This window comes from Rattus norvegicus, chromosome 14 (genome assembly GCF_021556685.1).
Source record: "Rattus norvegicus strain SHRSP/BbbUtx chromosome 14, alternate assembly SHRSP_T2T, whole genome shotgun sequence".
Lineage (NCBI taxonomy): Eukaryota > Metazoa > Chordata > Mammalia > Rodentia > Muridae > Rattus > Rattus norvegicus.
The window spans coordinates 2,672,829-2,697,059 of record NC_141547.1 but is presented as its reverse complement, the minus strand read 5'-3'; the positions used below and the strand labels follow the sequence as shown (position 1 = coordinate 2,697,059).

General features: G+C 44.3%; 1 protein-coding gene across 8 annotated transcripts; it reads left to right on the top strand.

Moving 5' to 3' along the window:
• Cdc7 (cell division cycle 7) lies at positions 1-22,266 on the top strand. 8 transcript variants are annotated; one of them, NM_001108352.1, is given in 12 exon segments: positions 1-104; positions 607-791; positions 6,918-7,001; positions 7,222-7,357; positions 10,215-10,308; positions 10,392-10,534; positions 11,242-11,491; positions 12,052-12,147; positions 12,983-13,158; positions 13,978-14,060; positions 15,933-16,082; positions 20,852-22,265. In NM_001108352.1, coding segments are annotated over 11 exon segments (1,698 nt in total). In that variant the 5' UTR covers positions 1-104; positions 607-694; the 3' UTR covers positions 21,241-22,265.
• Positions 22,267-24,231: the final 1,965 nt, after the last annotated feature.

The following is a 24,231-nucleotide window of genomic DNA, read 5'->3' as shown; positions in this document are numbered from 1 at the left end:
AATTCAAAGCAGCGCGGGAAGAATCGCGCCTGCGCGTTTGGCGGGCCGGCTCAGTGGGACGCTCCGGGAGGCAGCGACCGCGGACGTCCAAACTTCCGTGAACCGTGAGTTTCTCACAGTTTGTCCCACAGCCGTGGACTGCGAGGGACCGGGGACGAGTTCCTGATCGCGACTTAGATGGTGTCTCCCTGCGAGCATCCCGCGGCGGGAAGAGTTGGGCCTGCGCACTGTTCTTCCCGTTGGCGCTGGCGGACGCTCTGCCCTGCGCGCTCGCCCAGGGCTGCCCATTCATTCATCCTTCCGTTAGCACCTAGCCGCCCTCGGTTGGCTCAAGTCGGGCAGAGGGCCACGCCCTGGCGAGCGACTTCCTCCGGAGCAAACCGCCAACCCTCCCTCGCAGTCCCCGGGGGTCCCAGCCCGCTGTGGCCCGCTCCACCCCGTCCCCGCGGGAGTGCTCGCCGCAGGCCAGTGGCAGCGACGCCTCCCCGGTTGGGACTTGGACATATGGTGCGGGTTTCAGTGTTATCTCCTGAAGGGCAGGTGGTTTGGTGCGTGCCTGCTTGGGTGAGCGACTTCGCCCTTCTCACCGTGTTGTGATTTTCACAGCTGCTGCTCTCGCTTGTGCGCATGACTCGGTAGCCCACTGCTCTCTGCATCCCAGTCGTGCGTGGTGGAAGCCTCTTTGGGGACTCAGATGGAGGAGCCAATGGCGTTTTCTCCCCTGCGTGGCTGTGACAGGTGTCCGGCTGATGACTCTTTAAAAAAATATGAGCAGAGTGTTAAACTTTCAGGTATGTGTTTAATGCCCCGGCTGTACAGTTCTGAAGTCGCACGGGCCGCCAGTCTGCATCTTCTAATTCTTTAAAAACTGGGAGGAGAGGGGAAGGAAGAGACGTAATTAAATTACACCCCCAGAAATAAACAGAAAACCACACACACCTGACTCATAAACTGAGTTGTATGTTTATGTAGGATTTCACATGTCCACGGAATAGCTTGAGGTCTAGATTTAGAATTGGGTCGTATTTTAAGAGAGCTGGAATCCAGCCTTGTCCTTTTATAGGATGTTGGTTAGGTCCAAGTATTAGTGGCTTTTTTTAGGGAAACATGCTTGTCGACGCCAAACTTTTCTTCCAGACTGTGTAAAGCTTGGTTTTAGGAATTGATGGGGAAGGGATTAAGGATCCATAAACAGAATTCACAGGCAGAAACGAATGGAATGTTTGTAGCTGACACAGTACCATGTCCCTGATCTTCACGAAGTGAGATGCAGTTCTACCACAGACTCCAGCTTTAGAAGGTGATTGAAAGTTCCCATACTGTGTACCTTCAGCGGGTTATGGTGGTAAACATCTGTAGACCCAGGTGGAGGTGGAGGATCAGGAGTTCAACCCTGCCTCAGCCCCACCCGAGAAACAGGGTGTCTCTTCCCACGAACTGTGCACAGTGCCCATGTGTAGGTGATCACATAACATGTTTTTAAACAAAATTCCGTTTGGCCGTATTCTGTCCTAAAATGTAGCCATTGTCTTGGCCCTAAGAAAATTTAGGCTTGTCCAAAAAGATACTCATTTTGACTTTTAATTTATGATATGCACGTTATATACCCCCAAAAGCTTTAACCCTGTTTAAAAAAGCGTAACGTCACATATTTTTGACTTCTGGCTAAAACTAAACTGTTCGTGATTGTTAGAACAAGTGCTTTTCCCAACGGTCCTCTTCCTGGTGATGAACAACACTATTACTTCAGAACTTAAAGACTTGGGAGTCCCCTTCCGTCTGCCCTTGTGCTGCTCCTGTGGCAGTCCTCCAGCTCTCTGCATGTTAAAGGCCATGTATATCACTGCTTGTCCCGGTCCGTGTCTACCACACGGGCTGGTTCTTTGCAGAAGTACCACTAACTTCCTTAACCTAAACCGTCTGCTCCTATTACTCTGCGGCCCAACCCACCTCATGTGCCTTTAGATTAACCTTGAAATACTGCTCTCGCCTGGTTCCCCTCTCCTTTACCCCGTATTCAGGTTGGCATTGTTCGTTAACTAGAGGGGTCGCATTCGTGGATCTGAGCTAGTTCTAGAGGGATTCTCAAGGAGTACTCCTCTTTCTAATATCTTGAAAACCTGGTGGATTAATAGGGTGAATTTTATGTCCCATTTGACAACTTTTGTAACTTATGTAATGTGAACAGGACATTACAAATTTGTGGTAGAACTACAAATTACGTAATTTATAAAGCATGCTGAACTTTTATCCATGGGATTCTTTAATGTGATGCTTTTGAAACATTGATTTTATGTTCCGAGTACACTGTATCTGTCTTCAGACTCACCAGAAGAGGCACCAGGTCTCATTACAGATGGTTGTGAGCCACCATGTGGTTGCTGGGAATTGAACGCAGGACCTCTGGAAGAGCAGTCAGTGCTCTTAACCACTGAGCCATCTCTCCAGCCCCTAATGTGACTCGCTGTATTGGAAACATAACACTGATGAGGTCTGCATATACTGTACATACTGTACATGAGGTTAGACTTTGTCTAACTCCTTATTGAAGTTTTGCTGGGTTTTTGGTAGGAGTTTTGGAACTTTTTGTCTGTCTTTGCATATGTAGAACCAAAGAAGATTCAGCACACAGTAGGGGCTTGATGGTATTAAATAAATACTTGGTGTAGCAAAGCCCTTGTTTAGTAGTATTGTTGAGTTTTGTAATATAACAAATTATTCATGATTATTGAAGAAAATTTGGGAAATTTTGAAAGCTAAAGTATTTTCCACTGTCTAGTCCTTTAGTATTGTGTATGTGGGTGTTTATGTCTGTGTGTGTTCGTGTCTGTGGTGTGTGTGTGTGTGTGTGTGTGTGTGTATGTGTCTGTGTCTATGGAAATAGAACACGCATATACATGCATGTAGAGGCCAGAGGACAATCTTGTATATCATTTCTCAAGTACTGCCCACCGTTCTGGTTCTTTAAACAGGGTCTCTTTGGCCTAAAGCTCACCCGTTTAGCTAAGCTAGCTGGCAAGTGTGCCCCAAGTGTCTGCTGCTCGGCACTCACTGGATCGCTGGTGTGTGCTCCCATGCCTGATTTTTTACATGGGTTTTGGGATCAGACTCAATTCCCATGCTTTCAAGGCAAGCATTTAACAGCGGAGCCATCTTCCCAGGCCTAGGATACATATTTTAAACACTCATTGGGATCATAGTCAACTTACTTCTAATGTTGTTTCCCCTCAGTGGTAGGAATTAGATCCAGAGTTTTGTGTTGTTAGGCAAGTACCCCACCACTGAGCAACACCCCCAGCTCCTCTGTATTGTCTTGGAAATGTCTTATGTACTTAACTGCTCCACAGCTCAGTTTAAATGCCATTGCCTAAATACGTTGTCCTTGCCTTTTACAATCATTTTCAGTTCTTCCCTGTTGAAAATGCTTCAGTGCAGAAGAACCTGGCACAGGGTTGGGTTGAGTGTTTATTGTTGTTTCAACAAGCATGGCTTTCAAGTTGTATATTCCCAGTTTAATGACAAACATCTATTTGATGAAAGAATGAAGTTTAACTTATATGCTGAGTGTCTCCAATGAGGTGTCATACTAGAGGTCTTAACACCCACGTGGTGCCTGTTTCCACAGTGAGTTTCAGGAGCCATCTTGGCTTGTGTGGGACAGATTCAGTTTATACCTCCTGTTACCAAATAATGATTAATGCTCTCTCTTTACTCTTCAGAGTACTCTAGCCTGTATGAAAATATATGATGCCCTAAGTATAGGAAATTTAAGTCAGCGTATAAAGTCCCAAAATAAACACAACATACTCCTATACTATTACTCCATGATGAGACTGAAAACCTTCTCTAAGAGGTACTTACCACATGTCTGTTATAAGCAGGTATTAGAGATAGTCAACAATCAGAGCATAAATTAATGTTCTCAAGCTGACTGTAGCCAGAAGTAGTGACACATGCCTTCACACACTAGGGATGCAGAGACAGGAGGATCTCTGACTCCAGGACATCCAGGACTGCATAGAGACCCCATTTCAATCCTCCCCCCCAACAAAATGTAACTGTCATAGTAAAGGTCACCGTAGTCATACACTTAGCATTGCTGGGTGACAGCTGTGTGTAAAGTGTGTGCATAAGTCATCCTAGTCCTTGGAGTACCCAAATGGCATGGGTGCTGTTACAACCTTATCTCCAACTCTTATTTTTCTGTGAATGATGGAACAATGCCGGTGCTGTGACTCAGTAGCTGGGAGAGCACTTTACTAGGATGCACAAGGTTTGACTCAACGCTACAATAATAATAATAATAATAATAATAATAATAATAATAATAATGATAATGATAATGATAATGATAATAATGATAATATAATAATGATAATGATAATAGCAATAATAATGATAATAAATGTATACGTGTAGACAGAAAACTTAGATTCACAGAGGTGAGCTCCACCCAAGCCAGTAATAACAGGATGCTATACAGTGGATCCGAGGTTCCAGTTTAGTCTCCATCCCCCGCGTTGTATTAAATTGCCTCCAGTATTGAAACTGTGGGAGGTGAGGTCATTGTAGTGGGAAGTCCCTGCCCTGGATCTTTGGACCCTCCTGATCCCTGCGTCTTTCATCCCTCCTCTCTGTGTGAACCTTTCCATAGCACGTTCTCTGCTTTGCCTGTTTATGACTAGATTGTATTTTGTTAGCTTTTCAGTGTCTCTGCAGACATCATTTCCTTCTTTCTAAAATGACCTCTTTAATTTGTTCTACATTGAAATGCAACCCATCTTGTCACCATTGGGGTGATACCCTCTGAAGGCTTGCTGTCACCTCAGAGGCATTTCTTTGCCCCGCCCCTTATCCCTGTACCTGGTTGTATATGCACTTGCACCCTTCATACAGCTTTGAGAGTGAGAGCACCCCCTCTTCCCCACATTTGGCTCCTGGAGAAGCCCATTGAGCATCTCTACCTCCAGGTGAGATAATACTTTGTGGCTAGGCAGCCACTGGGCAGAAACTGCCCATTTCATCTACAGACAATACTGTCCAAAAAGGGACACTTTATGCAGAATAGTTGACTGATAATCTGGGCAGACCGAGTCAGAATTATCAGCCCTTTGAGGTTTCTACATTTCCAGAGTTGTCAGTTAATTTTGGGCCAGAAGGCTGAAGACTTACACTCACACATGTTGCTAACAGAGGACTATGCTAGTGAAGATTTGTCTCCACAACCTCTCAGTTCTAAAGCTGTGTTAGGCTTCCTGTGTTTATAGATATTTGGTCATTTTAAGATTTCTGACGGGGTTGATGACTGATTATAGTCTCGTAGCGTATCAGATTGTTTAACTTTGAAAATACATATTTTATTAGATAGGTATCAGATACTATACAAGCTAGCCAGGATATAACATAGATTTTAAGCCTTTCTTAAGCTGAAATGGATAACTAAATGTTCTGTTTAACTGATAAAATTGATGGACTGGGTGTTAAGTGTATTTTATATTTTATAAATTGTAGAATGATAATTATATTTGAGGGGGAAAGGCCTTTTAACTGGACAAAAAGGGTGAAATCTAGGAAGATGTCATTATGCAGGTGAAGGCAGGTACAAGACAGAACAAGGCCTGTTATTGGACGAGAAGGAAGGATGGGTGGGAGAAAAGTTTTAGAGAGGAGGAGGAGATTGGAGTGAGGGAGGAGTACAGCCAAGAGAACATGGAGGTGGATGTTAAGACTCCTCTCTGCACATTTACAGGTTGTTATGAATATTCTTAAGGGATGGATGTGTACAGGGCTTTGTGTGTCTAGGTGGACAATTATATCTTATCAATTGGATCAGAGGTCATTGTGTTGTGTGTTCTTCCATGTGGCGATTTAATAGAATTCAAGATTGTGTGGTGGCTGGAGACACTGGGCCACCGTGGAGTTGGGATGTGTGTGTCTGGCATGGTGGCAGCCTGCCTCGGGAACTAGGGTAGAGAGATGGCTGCCAGGCTCAGAGGGTAGCCATCAGCAGTGTGATATGGGATGGAGCAGAGCGGGTGAGACGCTTTGCTCACTGAGACGAAGAGATCTACCAGATGCCTCGGGGCACTAAGGTGCCAGATCTAGTGCGGGATAGAAGAAAGCATTTATTTCAATTTTACAGCAACACTTCCCCACACTCAGCTCCTGGAGAAATCCCTCTGCACCAGCTTGTTCATTTAGACTCTGATGCCTAAAACGACTTATTTTTAAAGGTAGTGGCCGAGAGAGTACCGGTGAGCATCAGTAGCACCTCTCCGAGGCTGAGCAGATGATTAATCTCTCTGATTAGGTGTCCATATCTGAAAAAAAATCCATTTTTTTTTTTGAGAGTCTCACTTTGTGTGTCCCAGTGTCTTAAACTTGGTATGTAGACCAGCCTGCCCTCAAACTCAGAGATGCCTGCTGGGCTTAAGCCTCCGTGGCTCAAGTGCTCTTCCTGCCTGGTCTCCTGAGTGGGTGGGACTGCCACACCTCTTTGAGAAACTTTAGTCTTTTTTGCTTTAAACTTAGCATTTTCATCTTAAAGGCCAGAGATGTACTGACTTAGTGTGTGGCCTCCTGTACAGAACGCAGTTGCCCTGTTTAATTTTCCAGCTTTGTATTTTTCCTGCTAATTAAAATTTTGCAACTTGCAATTTCTTAGCAACTCTATGGAGTTTTGATGTTTATCATTTTGTGGTTAATTGTTTTAAAATATAATCCATGGTTTTATTTTTTAACCTAAGGAATTATAAGCTAGGTCATGGTGTCACGTTCCTATAATAGAGCTCAGGAGGCAGAGGTGGGGGATCCTACGCCTTGGCCAGCCTGGGCCGTAAGAAGACCCAAACAACAGGAACAGCAAGACCCTGGCTGTACCTCAGCGATTCAGCTGCAAACCCTAACTTCCTTCACAGGTATTAAAAGAGATATTGAGGAGCTTTGCGAAGCCGTACCACAGCTTGTCAGTGTGTTCAAAATTAAGGACAAAATCGGAGAAGGTAAGTTAAAGGTATGTTCCACTAGTGTTAAACTGTTAAAACCTTAATAATGTTAGTAACTATGGCAACAGGTTTTCTTCTCTAGACAGAATGGAAGTAGTAAATCTTTAGGATAAATTAGTCCTAACTTAGCATGCATTAAGACACTGAACTGTCTTAATGGAGTCGCCTCTGTTAGCATTTTCAAGCTAACGTGGGTTTTCACCCCATTGCTTCATAGGCACCTTCAGCTCTGTTTATTTGGCCACAGCGCAGCTGCAAGAAGGACGTGAAGAGAAGATTGCGCTGAAACACTTAATTCCCACAAGCCATCCTGTGAGGATTGCGGCCGAGCTTCAGTGTCTGACCGTCGCGGGGTAGGCCTTGACAGGCGTTCAGTGGGACGGGCTGCGTGTGGTTACATAATTACAGTAGCGGTGATTCGCGTGTGTCTGAATCAGTTTTCAGCTAACGTTGCTCTCGGCTAGGCTTTGCCCTGTACTTGTGATGCTTAACTTGCTGTCAGTCCTTTTAGAGGGCATTTTTCTTGAGGCCCAGCCTGGCATCCTGTTCTTACTCTGTATTTGTAACCTTCCTTCCTTCCAATACTCAGGTGCGGGTCATGGTCCGGGCTTGTTCTTGGTGTGAAGAACTGTTTGACACCTCAGTTCTGAGGCCTTGTCTCCTGTGTCTTCTTAGGGCAGAGTCATTCGGCATACGAGTTTCTCTCTGCTAGGTAACTCCTGTCACCCGTGGACATGGTGGCCTGCTCCTGTGCTGACTTGTCCCCTCTTCTAGTCTTCTATTGGTCCTGTGCTCTCTTTAATGACCAGTGCTCTTAAAAGTTACTCAGTGTGCCATTTTCAGATTATGATCAGTGATTTTATACTTGCAGATCATGTATAATGGTCAAATCAGAGTCACTAGTAATTGTTGTCTCTATAAAGATTTATCTCTTCTGTGTGTGTCAGTCCTGCGGATGACATATCAGTCAGTTGTGAACTCTGCCACTCCGCTATGTAGCGGAGCATGAGGTCTTGTCACTCGTGACCAGCGTATTTCCATGACTGTCTTCCAACCTTGTCTATGTATTTCTCCCATACATGGATGTGCACATACACTACTTAATTTTAGTCTGCCTTCTCTGGCCAGAAGATAACCATCCCAGTAAATGTTCTTGTCTGCCCGTGTGCAAAAGATACCACCATTTATCTCCTCAGTTGCTCAAGCCAAACATGGATATGTCATATCATCCAGACACGAATGTATCATCCTTCATACATGTATTTATTGTCCTCCACATCTTCATTTTACTCCTAAATGGTGCCTGTCATCAACTACATAAAAATTTATCCAAATCTGGCTTGCCTCTAATTCCAACAGCTGGGAGGCCAAGGCAGGAGGATTGCATGAGTTTTTAGACCAGACTGAGCTATAGTGAGATTATGGACAAAAAACAAACAAGTAAAACAAACCCAAAATATCTTTTTTCCCCTGCAAGTTGGTTTCACACTTTGAAAAATGTCATGGTTAATGTGTTTTTAACTGGACAGGATCTGGAATAATCTAGAGACAAGGCTGTGAGGGATTATTTAGATTCTAGATAGTTTCTGAGGCTTTGAGGGATTATCTTGGTTAGGTTATTTGGTGAGAGAAGACCCATTTTAACTGGGCAGGATCATTCCCTGGAGGGGTCCTGGACTATGTAAACAGGAGAAGGTTTCTGCTCCCTGTGTGGATGTGATGTGACCGCTGCCCCAGTGCTGCAGCCTTGATGGAACTGGGCACCAGAGTAGACGCTTTCTCCTTAGGTTACTTTGTTAGAGTTTTGTTTGGTTTCCATTATGTGAACAGGAAAAGGAAAGGGCTGAGGTCTTCGTGCTTTTAGATGCTTCCTTGTCTGGTTTTCCTACTTTATTGATATCCATGTTCCTTCCTTGTAAAATCCTTTCTTTTACACATAGGTCCAGCACTTTGAGTAAGATGTATGTCTAGAGGAAACTCCTGCATATACACCATAACTCCCACCCCCCTTCCCCTCCCACCCCTCATACTTCCCTCCCAGAGCTGAGGACCGAACCCAGGGCCTTGCATTTGCAAGGCAAGTGCTCTACCACTGAGCTAAATCCCCAACCCCTACACCATACTTTTGTGAACTGTTCTGTGTACCCACTCTACACCCTTTCTCCCTTTAGAAAACAGACAGGCAAAAGAAGACCAGGTATGGTGACATACGCCTTTAATCTCAGGAGTTGGGAGTTAGAGACAGGTGTCTGAGTTCTAGACCAGACTGGTATACAGTGAGTTCCAGAACAGCCAGAACTACATTGAGAGACCCTGTCTCAAAAAACAAAATAAACGCACAAAATACACACACACACACACACACACACACACACACACACACACACACACACACACACGGTCAGAAACCATAGCACACAGGGCAAAGACTATTAAGAACAAAACAGAACAAAACCCAAACAAAACAATGTGTGTCTATAAAAATGAGTGAAGCCTTTGTTGTTGTGCTGTTGTGTTGGCCGTCTGCTGCTGGGTAGGGCCTGCCTTCCCTGTGGTCAGTACCCCGGAGACTCGGTTGGTTGCATGTGGTTAGTATACCTGTGAGACTCCGTTGGGGAAGGCTAATTTCCTTTGCAAGCAGGTGCCAGTTGCAGGAGAGTCTCCTCGTTAGGGGTGGGAGCCCATATCTTACCCCGCAGTGCTGGACCCCATCTGGTTTGGACTTGTGTGTGCTGCCCCAGCTTCTGTGAATTTATGCATGTTTCAGTATTATATCTGGAAGAGTCTGTTTTCTTGGAGTCATCCATCCCCTCTGGCTCTTAAATTTTCTGCTCTTCCGTATAGCTCTCTGGGCTGACAGAAGAGGTTTGAGGATGTCAGGCTGAGTATTAATAGGTGTAAAATGCTTAGACCAAAGCTTGGCTGGTCATGGAGATGGTCAGGGGGTGTTACTAGGCGTATCGCATCTGCTGATAACTCGTGTTATCTGCAGATATTTCATGTTTGCATTGTTAGAGTGGCCTTGTAGCTGGTGCTATTTTAGTTTGAAAATTTTATCTTTTATATGTCAGTTAAATGCTTATATTCATGAATGTGATTTTTCGTCTTCTAGTAGTGAGTACATGTACATTGCACAACTAATTCTTTTTAAGGCATAAAGTTACGGTGCGTTCGACCTTCCCTCTAAGGTTCATGTGCATTTTCCACCAGGGGGCAGGACAATGTCATGGGAGTGAAGTACTGCTTCAGGAAGAACGACCATGTGGTGATTGCTATGCCCTACCTGGAACATGAGTCTTTTCTGGTAGGTTTTAATCGTTTTTAACTTTAATCAGCTAAATGGTTAAATTGAAACAATTTGTGATGTGGTTCATAACTCTCTTTTAGGACATTTTGAATTCTCTTTCCTTTCAAGAAGTTCGAGAATATATGTTCAACCTTTTCGTAGCTCTGAAGCGGATTCACCAGTTTGGCATTGTTCACCGTGATGTGAAGCCCAGTAACTTTTTATACAATAGACGCCTGAAAAAGTGAGTGCCAAGAGTCCAGGAAGCGCTGGCATCGGGTTCACGCTGCGGAGCCCATCTCTGAGACGCAGTGTTCTCAGTGTGACTGGGGAGGGGGAATGGAATGAAGAAAGTGAGATTGTGTTAGGAACATGATGCGCAACCTGAGAGACGAACTTAGGTGGAAGGAATTGGAGCCTGGCCTGTTTTGACCTTTGACCTTGTTTTTATTTTTGTTTTAATGAGAATGTTGGATCACATAATCCATTTTCTGTGTGAAAACCAAAGTTATTACATGAGTATTTTTGTTGATTCTATATGGACACGACCTTATAAATATCATACTTAGGTATGGTAAGGACTTAAAAGTATTCACTGGCCCTTGTTTAGTTAGAAATTTTCTGCTGTTGCGCCATCTTCCCTGCTACAAGGCAGGGTTCTGTCGTTTGTCTCTGCTGAGTCCTCTTCTGCTAAGTCCTCTTCTGCCTCGTCTTGGTGCAGGCCAGGGAGCAGCAGACAGCACTCGGCCGGTTGGTTCAAGGACACAGCTTTAATGTCCAGCCTTAGCTATTAAGTTCTTGGGAATTTTTAGTTTTTCTTTTTTTAAAGAATATTATACATTCTTAATTGTTCTAGAATGAAGTATAGTTTTGGATGTGATTTGACAACATCACAATGTTATTAAGATTGAATCTCTCTAGGAGGGTGATAATACTCGATTTGCTTCTAAGGTATGCCTTGGTGGACTTCGGTTTGGCCCAAGGAACCCGTGACACAAAGATAGAGCTGCTCAAGTTTGTCCAGTCTGAAGCTCAGCAGGAAGATTGTTCACGAAACAAATGTCATGGAGTCATTGGACACAAGGGCCCACTGAGTCGCCCAGCACCTAAAAATGTGGATCAGCACATCACCGCAAAAACTTCTGTCAAAAGATCCTATGCAAACGCACAGATTCACATTAAGCAAGGAAAAGACGGAAAGGTTCTACCTTTTACATTTTCAATAAGAACGATTTAGGAATGTTTCCCATCAACCAACAGAGGGAGACCTAATACTAGGAGAGCACTTAGGGTTAAGAAGCCTTTGCAAACCTACATTACATGTTTTAGTTGGTTAGTACTGAGTGTTACTGAATCAATATCCTTTGTTTAAACTGAAATGTTCTACTCTATCAGCTTATGGTTTGCAGTTATAGATTACATTATATGATAAAACAAAAATTCATGTTATAGAATTTAAATTAGATGTCTCCCCTCTCTCTTTAAAGAGCATTATTACAGGGGAAATTCTGAAATGTCTGTCTCCATTTTGGCTGTCCAGGAAGATGAAGCGCCTGTGCGGGTGGCCTTAAGAGTTCTTAGTGTCGTGGGTGTGCACTGTGGTGACGTGGTGTGGGTGCCGAGCTTTGCCTAGACTGTGTCTCCTCTCTGTGCCCGAGTGCCTGGGATGTCTTTAGTCTTTCAAAACTGTGGCAGAGGACAGCTGGCAGAAAGTGTTACAGATCTAACCCTTAACTCTCCTTGTCTCTGTTGGTATTGTAGGAGGGGTCTGTAGGCCTTTCTGTCCAGCGCTCTGTTTTTGGAGAAAGAAATTTCAATATACACAGCTCCATTTCACATGAGAGCCCTGCAGAGAAAGTAAGTAATGTAGCTTCCTAGCCCAGCTGTCAGTCAGCCGCACGGACCGCTCAGTCAGCGAGTCCACTGGGGTAGCGCCTGTTTGGCTTTGGCAGAGGCACTGCTACTTCACACGTTTACTCAGAATTCAGTCTTCAGTCTTTCACAGACTCCTTTGGGTGGAGTTTTTTATTTTGATTATCTATTACCATTCTTTCTCTAGAGAACAGTCAGAACAAGGTTGGGCTTCCCACGTGAGCTCCCAGGCCTCCCAGTTCCCACAGTCAGTGCCCTCAGGTCGGATGGTTTCCAGTTGGCGAAGGCACCTGTGATGAGCAGCAGGCTGGTGTGGGCAGTGTAACTGCAGGCGACGGTTGTGACATGGAGTCAGACCTCAGTGATTAGTAACTGTTAGTACTGGTACAGTGTTTCCTGCTGTATCGGGAAGTGTTCTACTACAGTGTGACCTTAGTAACTGTTAGTACTGGTACAGTGTTTTCCTGCTGTATCGGGAAGTGTTCTACTACAGTGTTAAATGTTTGCCAATATAATAGTAATTTTTAATATTATTTGTCAGAAAACCCAAAAAAGTTTTTACACATTTTTTTTTTTGAGACACAGGGTTTTTTTTTTACATAGCTTAAACTGTCATCAAACTTGGAATCCTCCTGCCTCAGCCTCCCTAGTTGTGCTGTTATTAACCATGTAGAACCATGTTCAGTGGCCTTAAAATGTGTTTAGACTTGCAATCTGGTAGTACCCTCAGCAGTTCTGAGTGAAGCTCATGCTTCTGACGCTGCTTGTAATGTGCTCACACTGGAAGGCATCGTGTTGAGTGTCACAACTTCTTTTGTAGCTCATCAAGCAATCGAAGACTGTGGACATAATGTCAAGAAAGCTAGCAACAAAAAAGATGGCCGTTTCTACAAAGGCTGTGAATAGCTCGATGAGGGACTCTGCCAGGTCCTGCCCAGCTGCCCTCACGTGCGACTGCTATGGAACAGATAGAGTGTGCAGCGTTTGCCTGTCGAGGTAACATGCTCCTGCCATGCTGGAGAGTCATGGCAAATGACTGGGATACTGGTTTGTGAGTGAGAGGGAGTGACAGGGGCCCTAGTCACGGCAGTGCAGTGAGCAGACAGCTTGGCACGTACTCAATGGGCGAAACCACTTTCTCTGGAAATCACAGTTGCTGAGTGCAGCTGGATGGGTAGGGCCCCTGGAGACCTTTGTTTGCAGATGGCATTGTTTCTGCCCTCTCCACCCTGCCTGCACTCAGTAACCAGGACAAGGATGCGTCTCTTCAGACGTTGTTTTCACAGATCTTTCCTGATTAACTAAAATCTACACGTGAATGAGTATATCAGTAACTCAGGACTCCAAACAAGAGTTTTTATATGAATTCCTGTCAAGTTATATTTTTCTATTATGTTTTTTATTATCTGCCATCTGTTTTTATACTTGGAAATTGTGTTGAAATCTGTCTGGGACAAGGCCAGGGCATAAGGATTAGGCCAGGGTGTGGAGGTTGGGGAATAAATGTTTATCACATTAAGTTTTCATTGCTTATAGGAATTTTATTTATACTGCTACCAGGACAGGATTTTGTGTGAACTAAATTAATAGCTTACATAGGGATTTTTGTTCTCTCTCTCTCTCTCTCTCTCTCTCTCTCTCTCTCTCTGTGTGTGTGTGTGTGTGTGTGTGTGTGTGTGTGTGTGTGTGTGTGTGTTTGAAACAGGGTCTCTAAGTAGCCCTGGCTGTCCCAGAACTATTTATGTAGGCGAGGCTAGCCTCTGTCTTCCAAGTCCAACTTCAGCATAACTGGCTGTCTTATTTCTTCCTCTTAAGGCGGCAGCAGGTTGCCCCTAGGGCAGGCACACCAGGATTCAGAGCGCCAGAGGTCCTGACAAAGTGTCCTGACCAGACTACAGGTACAGAGCTGGAGAAGGGCCCTGCTCTCACCCTGCAGAGGGCTTCTCAGACGATGTGTTTCTTTATGCAACTTCTGATCTTAATGCTGCTTTTTAAAAATAACCCCCACCCCAGTCCACCCTATAGATTATATTTGTTCAGACTATCTGAAAGATAATTTCACAGAGAATTCTTGCTGTCAGCTGTCAGGGACACTGTATATTCAGTCTTTTTCTTTTTTCTTTTAGTTTTTGGTCAGGGTTAGAATCGCAGTGCTCACCTGTTTACTTAGTACTTTGGAAATTCTCTGTGGTATAGGTGGAGTTTTTCTTTTTCCTTTTTTTTCTTCCATGAAAATAATATAATAGCAGTTAACATATTTTGAAAAGGGTAAAAGGTTACTAGAGTCCAAAAAGCCATAGAGCCTAGGAGACTCTGAGTTAAATGAGCAGCGGCTCCTGCAGGTCCTTGGCTCCACTGTGCACCTGCCTTGCTGTCATGCTGTAGAATGAGCACAGCTGTCCCCATTCTCGTTAGGACACACATGCTCATGAGCACAAAATGACCTGTCAAACGTGCTGACGCTCTTAGGGCATTGAGGAGCGTCTGTCACCCCAAGGGTTGTGAAAGGAAGGTCGTGCGATAGAAAAGGCACCTGAGGAAAGCCTATCCAGTCAGAGATTGGCATTGAGCAGGGCCCGAGAGCCTCAAGAAACAGCATCTCTGAGGGGGAGGCCATGAGTAGTGTTGTTAGTACAAAGGGGAGTCAGGAGACGTTCGATGTGCACCGAGTGACTGCTGGGACTGTGTGCCATAGCTGCTGTTCAGGGGGAGAGAGAATGGCTGCGTCCTAGGAGGCCAGTGCAGGGAGAGTAGATTCTGCAGGCTAGTATCCTGCCGGGGTCCAGCTGAGGTGAGGAGGGCCTGGGTGCACACGTTTGTAATAAGAATGAAAATGAAGGTGAGCAGATGGCAGACAAGCCAAGAAGGTGCTGCGTGTGGACACTCATGGTGGGCTGAAGGGAAAGCTCTCGGAATGTTCACAGTACTGGCTTGAGGGACATGGGCGTGTGCCCAGAAACAAGACAGGATGACCAAGAGCCTGGTCAGAGCAGAGGTAGAACTGCACTGAGCCGTGGCTGGGTTGAGCTCTGTAGCACATCCAGATGGATTGCCCTACAGAGCAAGAGGTCAGTGTGGAGCCCAGGGAAGGAGCCGGGAAGAAACACAGTCTAGCATGGGTAAAGGAGGGAAGTAGACGGGAGAATGCATGGCGAAGAGATTGGACTCTGAGGAGCCTCAGCTCTGACTGAGCAGACAGTGATTCAAATGAAACTAAGACAGGGCAGTGCTGAGTGGCCAGGAGAACTCCAAGCACGTAACACTAGGCTGTTAGGAGAAAGGTCAGGTCAGCCTGGCTTTGTTTCTGCTCAGGTGCTAGGGCTCAAAGCCAGGCTTGTAGCTGTGCTGTTGTCAATGCTCAGTGTGTCTCACTGAATGGAAGATATGTATCTACCAAGTCACCATCTTGAAGAACATCCAGACTTCTTCACATATAGCTCTTGTTGAATTTGTTTTGACCCTATAAAATGTACATTTACTTTCAGTTCTCTAATGATGAGCTATTTCTAATCCAGCAGCGTGCTCAAGAGAGAAAACTGCTCTGCAGAAAGAGTGTTGAGCTAGGGTTGTGGTCGCACTTTAGAGTCTCCCAAGAACCTTCAGTATCTATTCCATAAGTGTTTGAGGGAGTTCTGATGGATTGAGCCTGGGTGTCTTAACTTGGGCTTCTCAGATGCTGTTAGCTCTCAGTCAAGTCCTGCAGCTACTGGTTTAGGTGATCATACATTGAGAACTTCGGGCTAGTTTTTAAAGTATGTTTTCTGTCACAGCGATTGACATGTGGTCTGCAGGTGTCATATTCCTTTCCTTGCTCAGTGGGCGGTACCCGTTTTACAAGGCCAGCGATGACTTAACTGCTTTGGCCCAAATCATGACAATTCGAGGATCCAGGGAAACTATCCAGGCTGCTAAAGCTTTTGGTAAGTTTTAAATCCTAGAACAAGCAGATGCTTTTGATTGTCGCCTATAAATTGCTAAATAAATGTTACAAAATTCCCCTCACAAGTAAGCTTACTCAGTATTCATGTATGTACCCTTAGGAAATCATTCACTTGCTTGAAAACAGTTACTTTGTTTAAACAGTTATTGTTTACAGTAGAGTGCCGTGTGCCAGCACACACAGCACTAGTGACTGGTGTGTAAGAGTAGACAGTCTGTACACTACAGAGTGCTGTGTGTGTACACTAGTGTTTAAGGCTGAACTTTACATTCCTTTTTCTTTGTCAGCTTTGTAATCTGTGTCTTCCATTGTAATTAGCTTTTATTCTGTACATTTTTATAGTAAGTTTAAGTCTGTTGTATATTAAGCATTGTACTTGGCCCTGAAGTAAGGATTCTGTGCAGGAAGGTAACAGAAATGTGTATTACTAGCCCTTGGTGTCTGTGTGGTCAGGGTGGCCAAGAAGAAATATCATGGCATACTGTCATGTGTGCACACATGCATGCACACATGACAAGGGATTTCTTTAGTTTTGAGACAGGGTCTCACTGTACCTGTGGCCCATCTGGAGCACACAGGGCTCCTCCTGCCTTTCTCTGCAGTGCCTGTATTGCAGATGTGTGGACCACACTCAGCTCATGAGCATAAATATTAGCAGCACAGGTTAAGACTGCAGCGGCACAGTCTACAGGGTGCCGAGAGTCACTTCAGCCTCGCTCTGGTAGCCCAAACTCAAATGACCACGATGTGTGTGTCTGTTCTCCAGGTAGCATTATAGTTGCTACTTCCCAAAGGTTTGGGTGTGCTTCAGTCAGTGGGTGGTGTGGACAGACTCTCAGTTGGCCTACCCCAGCAGTAACTAAGCCACTGTGTGCCCAGCCCCAGGGCCAGCAGTTCTTAACCAGGAATACATATCAGAACTAACTAATGAGTGTTAAGAACTGCATATATCGGCCCCTACCCTACTCACTCATGGAAAATACAATGTAGAAAATGGGAATACTTGTTAGGACTCCTTGTGCTTAGAATGGCTGTGAAATGCCCTTGCTTTGGAGCTCCAAGGTCTGATGTGCCAGGACCCTGTGTGCAGACTTCAGGAGAGGCTCATAACCAGGAAGTGTGGGCAGCACTGACTGCAGTGTGTGCCTGTTACCTAGTGTAAGCGCTTTGTTTGAGGTTAATAGGCTGAATGATGCACGCAGGGGAGGTGTGACATAGGTGTCTTGAAATTAGTATTCCATCTCAAAGAATGCAGCATGCTCACATATGTTCTCAAAGAATGCAGCATGCTCACATGTGTTCTCAAAGAATGCACCATGCTCACATATGTTCTCAAAGAATGCAGCATGCTTACATGTGTTCTCAAAGAATGCAGCATGCTCACATATGTTCTCAAAGAATGCAGCATGCTCACATATGTTCTCAAAGAATGCAGCATGCTCACATGTGTTTTCAAAGAATGCAGCATGCTCACATATGTTCTCAAAGAATGCAGCATGCTCACATGTGTTCTCAAAGAATGCAGCATGCTCACATGTGTTCTCAAAGAATGCAGCATGCTCACATGTGTTCTCAAAGAATGCAGCATGCTCACATATGTTCTCAAAGAATGCAGCATGCTTACATATGTTCTCAAAGAATGCAGCATGCTCACATATGTTCTCAAAGAATGCAGCATGCTTCACATATGTTCTCAAAGAATGCAGCATGCTCACATATGTTCTCAAAGAATGCAGCATGCTCACATGTGTTTTCAAAGAATGTAGCATGCTTACATGTTCTCAAAGAATGCAGCATGCTTACATATGTTCTCGAAGAATGCAGCATGCTCACATATGTTCTCAAAGAATACAGCATGCTCACATGTGTTTTCAAAGAATGTAGCATGCTTACATGTTCTCAAAGAATGCAGCATGCTCACATATGTTCTCAAAGAATGCAGCATGCTCACATGTGTTTTCAAAGAATGTAGCATGCTTACATGTGTTCTCAAAGAATGTAGCATGCTCACATATGTTCTCAAAGAATGTAGCATGCTCACATATGTTCTCAAAGAATGTAGCATGCTCACATATGTTCTCAAAGAATGTAGCATGCTTACATATGTTCTCAGCCACCTACAACTCCCCACCTCCCAGTTAACAGCTTTAAGTTGGAGCTGAAATAACTGCCTTACACAACATATCCTCGCCAAATGTGTTCGCTAAGTTGTTCCCTCAAAACTTTAAATGCACTCTTGGTCAAGTGCTAAAATCCCTGTGTATATATGGCCTGGGACTTGCAGAACTTTGTCTCTTGATGTCAGAGCAGGCTGATAAATTAAGGGATAAACTGTACTGCTGTCATCCTCTGGCTAGAACTTTCTAGCAAAGAAGAAGAGAGAGTTCTCAAAGTAAAAGTGGATTGATCTGCACCCTCGTGACTTAGTTTGTCTTTGTTTGTCTCCATTGCTTTCTCCGGTCCTGCCTACCTCTCTCTTTCCCATCTGGTAATTATATTAAAAAACGTGAAGGCAGCTTTTATTACTCAGATTACTTTATTGGCATGCTGCATGTTCCTTCAAGGAATCTATGTATGCAGCTCACTGTTTAAGCCACATGTCTAATAGGAAAGTATACAGTATATGATTGCCTGTATATAAGGAAGTATACAGTATATGATTACCTGCATATAGGGAAGTGTACCCTATATGATTACCTGCATATAGGGAAGTATACAGTATATGAATACCTGCATATAGGGAAGTATACAGTATATGATTACCTGTATATAAGGACGTATACCCTATATGATTATCTGCATATAGGGAAGTATACCCTATATGATTACCTGTATATAAGGAAGTATACAGTATATGATTACCTGTATATAAGGAAGTATACAGTATATGATTACCTGCATATAGGGAAGTGTACCCTATATGATTACCTGCATATAGGGAAGTATACAGTATATGAATACCTGCATATAGGGAAGTATACAGTATATGATTACCTGTATATAAGGACGTATACCCTATATGATTATCTGCATATAGGGAAGTATACCCTATATGATTACCTGTATATAAGGAAGTATACAGTATATGATTACCTGTATATAAGGAAGTATACCCTATATGATTACCTGTATATAAGGAAGTATACCCTATATGATTACCTGTATATAAGGAAGTATACCCTATATGATTACCTGTATATAGGGAAGTATACAGTATATGATTATCTGTTTCTGTCCTTACCTTGCTCACTTTGATAGAAAGTTGATGTCAGTGATTTTATTTTATTTTATTTTATTTTATTTTATTTTATTTTTTTTGGTTCTTTTTTTCGGAGCTGGGGACTGAACCCAGGGCCTTGTGCTTCCTAGGTAAGCGCTCTACCACTGAGCTAAATCCCCAGCCCCATGATGTCAGTGATTTTAAAAACACTGTTTTGGGGGGCTGGAGAGATGGCTCAGTGGTTAAGAGCACTGACTGCTCTTCCAGAGGTCCTGAGTTCAAATCCCAGCAACCACATGGTGGCTCACAACCATCTGTAATAAGATCTGATGCCCTCTTCTGGTGTATCTGAAGACAGCTACAGTGTACTCACATATATAAAATAAATAAATAAATCTTTAAAAAAAAAAAAAAAAAAAAAAAAACACTGTTTTGGGGTTGGGGATTTAGCTCAGTGGTAGAGCGCTTAAGGCCCTGGGTTCGGTCCCCAGCTCTGAAAAAAAGAAAAGAAAAAAAATAAATAAAAACACTTTTTTTTTTTTTAAGATGTGTGTAGTGTGCCCCTGTGTGTGTGCTTGTGGAGGCCTGAAGTTGCTCAGGAGCCTTCCTCCTTGCTCTCCTTATTCACTGGGGCATAGCTTGCTGATTCGGCTAGTCGTACAAGCCGGCTTCCTCAGAGGGCCTCCTGTCTCTGCCTTCTGAGCACCATAGTTAAAGCTGTGCTTCCCCACACGCAGCAGGCATTTGTGTAGGCTGCGGGGACTGGAACTCATCCTCAGATGTAACACGAGCTTTATGCACCGACCTAGCCCAGCCTGACGTTTTTATTTTTGGTTGATTCACAACCCTGCCTGGGATGGGGACCGGACTCTATTTATCATCACAGAGCTAAAATCCTAGTTGAGAAAAGTATTTGCTGCTAGAGTGAATGGTGTTGAACAAGGAAGGAAGGAAGGATATGAAGAGGGTTTAGCTCTTATTTAGGACACGTTGTTCTAGAGCAGCATCTAGATTATTCAAGTAAGTAGGGGGTTTTGGAGTTCTAGGATAACAGACATTAACTACATCTGGGAAATGTATAGGTTTGAAGAGTTCAAAATATCTTAATCTTCAAAGAGCTCACAGACTTATAGGTGAGACAGACATGTTTTATTAGTTATGACAGTGAAAGTAAAGATTCAGTCCTGCTTTTGGAACACAGGCCTCACAAATATCTCAAGAAGCTAGATAGGCACATCCTGCCACACTGGGGCATCATCCTAAGAGACATGAGCCCCCGAGGTGGCGGGGTGGGAGGAGGAAGGGTGGAGCTGCAGTCAGGTAAAGCCTGGCCAAGCACAGCAGTCCCTGCTCCCCCTCCTCTCCCTGCTGGCTGTCTGGCTTCCTACTGTGTGGGTCTAGTACAGCTGAGACTGGCACACGGCCCCCTATCTCATTCTCAGAGACAATGGAACAGTCATGGCACATGGCTGGGCTTACTTGGTTTTCATGAATTGCTTCTGATATATTGAATATTTTCTTTCTTTAAGGCAAATCAATTTTGTGTAGCAAAGAAGTCCCAGCACAAGACTTGAGGACGCTCTGTGAGAGACTACGGGGTCCGGACTCTGCCAATCCCAAGTCTGCTGTTGATCCTCCAGGGAATACTGGCCACCACCCTGCTGCTTCGGAGAGCACTGACCATAAAGCGCCCCATGCACCGGCCTCTCCAGCACAGCACTCGGAGGATTCCCTGTATAAAAGGGGCAGCGGCGGCGGTCGGAGACATCCCAGAGATCGAACTGCCAACCCAGAGGGCTGGGACTCGGTGCCTGATGACGCCTATGACCTGCTCGATAAACTTCTGGACTTAAACCCAGCCTCCAGGATAACAGCAGAAGCGGCCTTGGTCCATCCGTTCTTTAAAGATGTGTGCTGATGTGGCTTCCCACTCACTGTTGTCGCCGTGCGGTGTGATGTGGGGTAGATAACCACGGGTTGTTTGTGTCGGAGTCCAGGGTAGAAAGAGTAAGTTGTCAGATTGTAAACAGATTAAGAATTCTGAAGATCCTGGGGGATCCTTAGCAAGATCTTGGAGTGAAACCACCAAGTTGACTCTGTGGCTTAGTGTCCTGGTTTTCCCTGCCTCAGGAGTAACCCACTTAGCCTGATATAGGGGTCCAGGTCAGACAGCTAACAATGTGACAGGGAGAAGTGAGTGAAAACAGTTTCCAAGGCAGTGTGTGCTCTACACCGTGTGCACGTGGGAATTGGCTGTTGGTGGCGGACAGGTGTGCAAGTGAACAATTATTGCAGAAATGTTTGTCACTGCCTAACATAGTCATTGTAAATTACACGGTGCTTACTACAGAGTTTCTGGATGCTTCACTAAGTGCTACAAGTATTTATATTTGGAGCCTAATAATGTGTGTATGGTTGATAAGACAGAAATGCTTCTTTTTCTCATAGTATTTTTTTTCCTCACACCACCTTCATTTGCTTAATTAGGTAATGGACACAAAAGTGAGTGTAGAACTGGAACATTACTGGTGTGTGTGTGTGTGTGTGTGTGTGTGTGTGTGTGTGTGTGTGTCTGTCTTGTCTGTCTGTCTGTCTGTCTGCCAGGAGCATCTGCATTTCTGTTTAAGTTGATTTGGTCAGGAGGAATGGGTCTTAGGTAGTTGAGAAAAAGACACTAAGTGACAAAGCACAAAAGGCTTGGTACAGCGATTTGTGCTTTACTTATGTTCTAAACTCTGTGTCAAGGATAGCGTACCAGGCTTCCCAGGGGTCACAGACTATAGGGAGCGGTCTCTGAGTGTTCACGTTACTGCTGTGAATGTGGGTAGATAAATGTGTCTCATGGATCTATTTGACGTGTATACATGCTTTGTCTTATGCTGTAATTTTTTAAAACTTCAGTGTTTCAGGATATGTATTTAATAATAAAACTTTTAGACTCTTATGTCAGAATCCTTATTTAAAGAATAATAACTTCAGCCAGGCGCACATGGCCTGTGCTTATAGTCTGCTGGTACTCGAACCATGGAGCATGAAGAGCCAAAGAAGAGGGGAAGAGAACAAAATACAGCTTTTTACTTCCTTTTTTGTTTTGTTTTTTTCAGCCAGATGTGGTGGTGCACACCTTTCTTCTCAGCAGGCAAAGGCAGGCCATTGAGGGCTATAGTGAGACCTTGTTTATAAATAAAATTAGTTGGACTCCCCCTGAGACTACTGAGTGGCCCTCCTCCACTTACACAGGACAGTAGCTGCTCAAGTAGAGACCTGGCTGAGCTGAGCTAGGGAGGATGAACACCCACATATACTGTACACCTGCACACACTGTACACCTGCACACACCGTACACCCACACACACTGTATACCCACACACCATACACCCACACACACTGTATACCCACACACTGTACACCCACACACACCGTATACCCCATACACAGTACACACACTGTACACCCACACACCGTACACCCACACATACTGTATACCCACACACACCGTACACCCACACACACCATATACCAACACACAGTACACCCACACACAGTACACCCACACACAATGTATACCCACACACACCATACACCCATACACACCATACACCCCACACTGTACCCACACATACAATGCACTCACACCGTATAATCCCACCGTACACCCACACACACTGTACACCCACACACCGTACACCCACACACACAGTATCAGAAATCTTAATGCAGCTACAAGTGTTGACTCAGAAGTTGACTATCAGGAGAGGAAGAGGGTAAAAGAATTTACCAAGACAGCAACAGCCTCGGGAAATTTAGAATTCACACTTGTTTTAAGATCCTTTCGGTCAGGACTTGATTGATATGCAGGAGTTGAAGATAAAGGTAATGTTAACAAAGTTAGCCAGTATTATAAGTTGGTTTTCAGGAAATTTTAGTCCCTTTAGAGAATGTTGCATCAGTTTTGGGGAAACGTCCTCACCATGTTAATTGAAATTAATAAGGAATCCGTTTGTATCAGTTTCTCTCTCTCTCTCTCTCTCTCTCTCTCTCTCTCTCTCTCTCTCACACACACACACACACACACACACACACACACACAGGGGTCGGGTAGGAGGAGCCATCAGGTGTCTTCCTCAACAGCTTTAACTTCTGTGACAGGGTCTCTCATTGAGCCTTGAGCTCACCAACACAGCTAGGCCACTGGCTGCCCGGCAAGCCCCAGGGATTTGCTTGCCTCTCCCTTCCCAGTACTGACACAACAGATCCCAGTTTTATATGTGGGCCCTCAGGATCAGAACTCAATTCCTCCAGCTTAAGTGGCAAATGCTTTACCTAAGTCATTTTATAATGGTAGATACTTCCCTGCAATAATGAGGCAAAATAGGCATTTCTAGAGAAAGATGAAGGTTATGTTGGGCATAGTAACGCAGGACTTAGGACCTCAAGCATAGCCCGGGTTTCATAAACAAGACTGTCTCCAAGCACCATGTTGTTCTCCAATTCTAAAAGTTTCTGCAATGTTTGACAACTCTTCCTGGTTAGCTTTTTAAAAACCCTTACTGCTGAAACTAGAGATGGCTGAGGTTTTCGTTTACTAGGCCTTTGTTTAGAACTATTAACATAAGCTACAAGTAGTGGTTTTGAGGCAGGCTGTGCCTCAGCCTTTCTAATGAGGCTTTCCCTAATAAGGAGAAGAGTATCTTTCCTTAAAAGACCCAAATAGAAAACAGTGGCCCGAGGATTGTTATCCTAAAGAATCCAACTGAGTTTGTTTCAAAATTCTAACAAAACTCATCAAGTAATCCCTTAGTTTCTGGTGTCAGCACTGTAGGAATGAATTTGTGTTACAGATGTCAGACGATTGCTTGCGTAAGGTCTTGAAACCCACAAAGCTTGTAGGCTTAGGTCTTAGTATTTT

Excerpts from the sequence above, each read along its gene's own strand:
- Cdc7 (XM_087583741.1), top strand. The coding sequence starts at position 695 with ATGGAGGAGCCAATGGCGTTTTCTCCCCTGCGTGGCTGTGACAGGTGT. Across the intron at positions 7,002-7,221 it reads TAAGGACAAAATCGGAGAAG|GCACCTTCAGCTCTGTTTAT; the intron begins GTAAGTTAAAGG and ends ATTGCTTCATAG. Across the intron at positions 10,309-10,391 it reads TGGAACATGAGTCTTTTCTG|GACATTTTGAATTCTCTTTC; the intron begins GTAGGTTTTAAT and ends ACTCTCTTTTAG.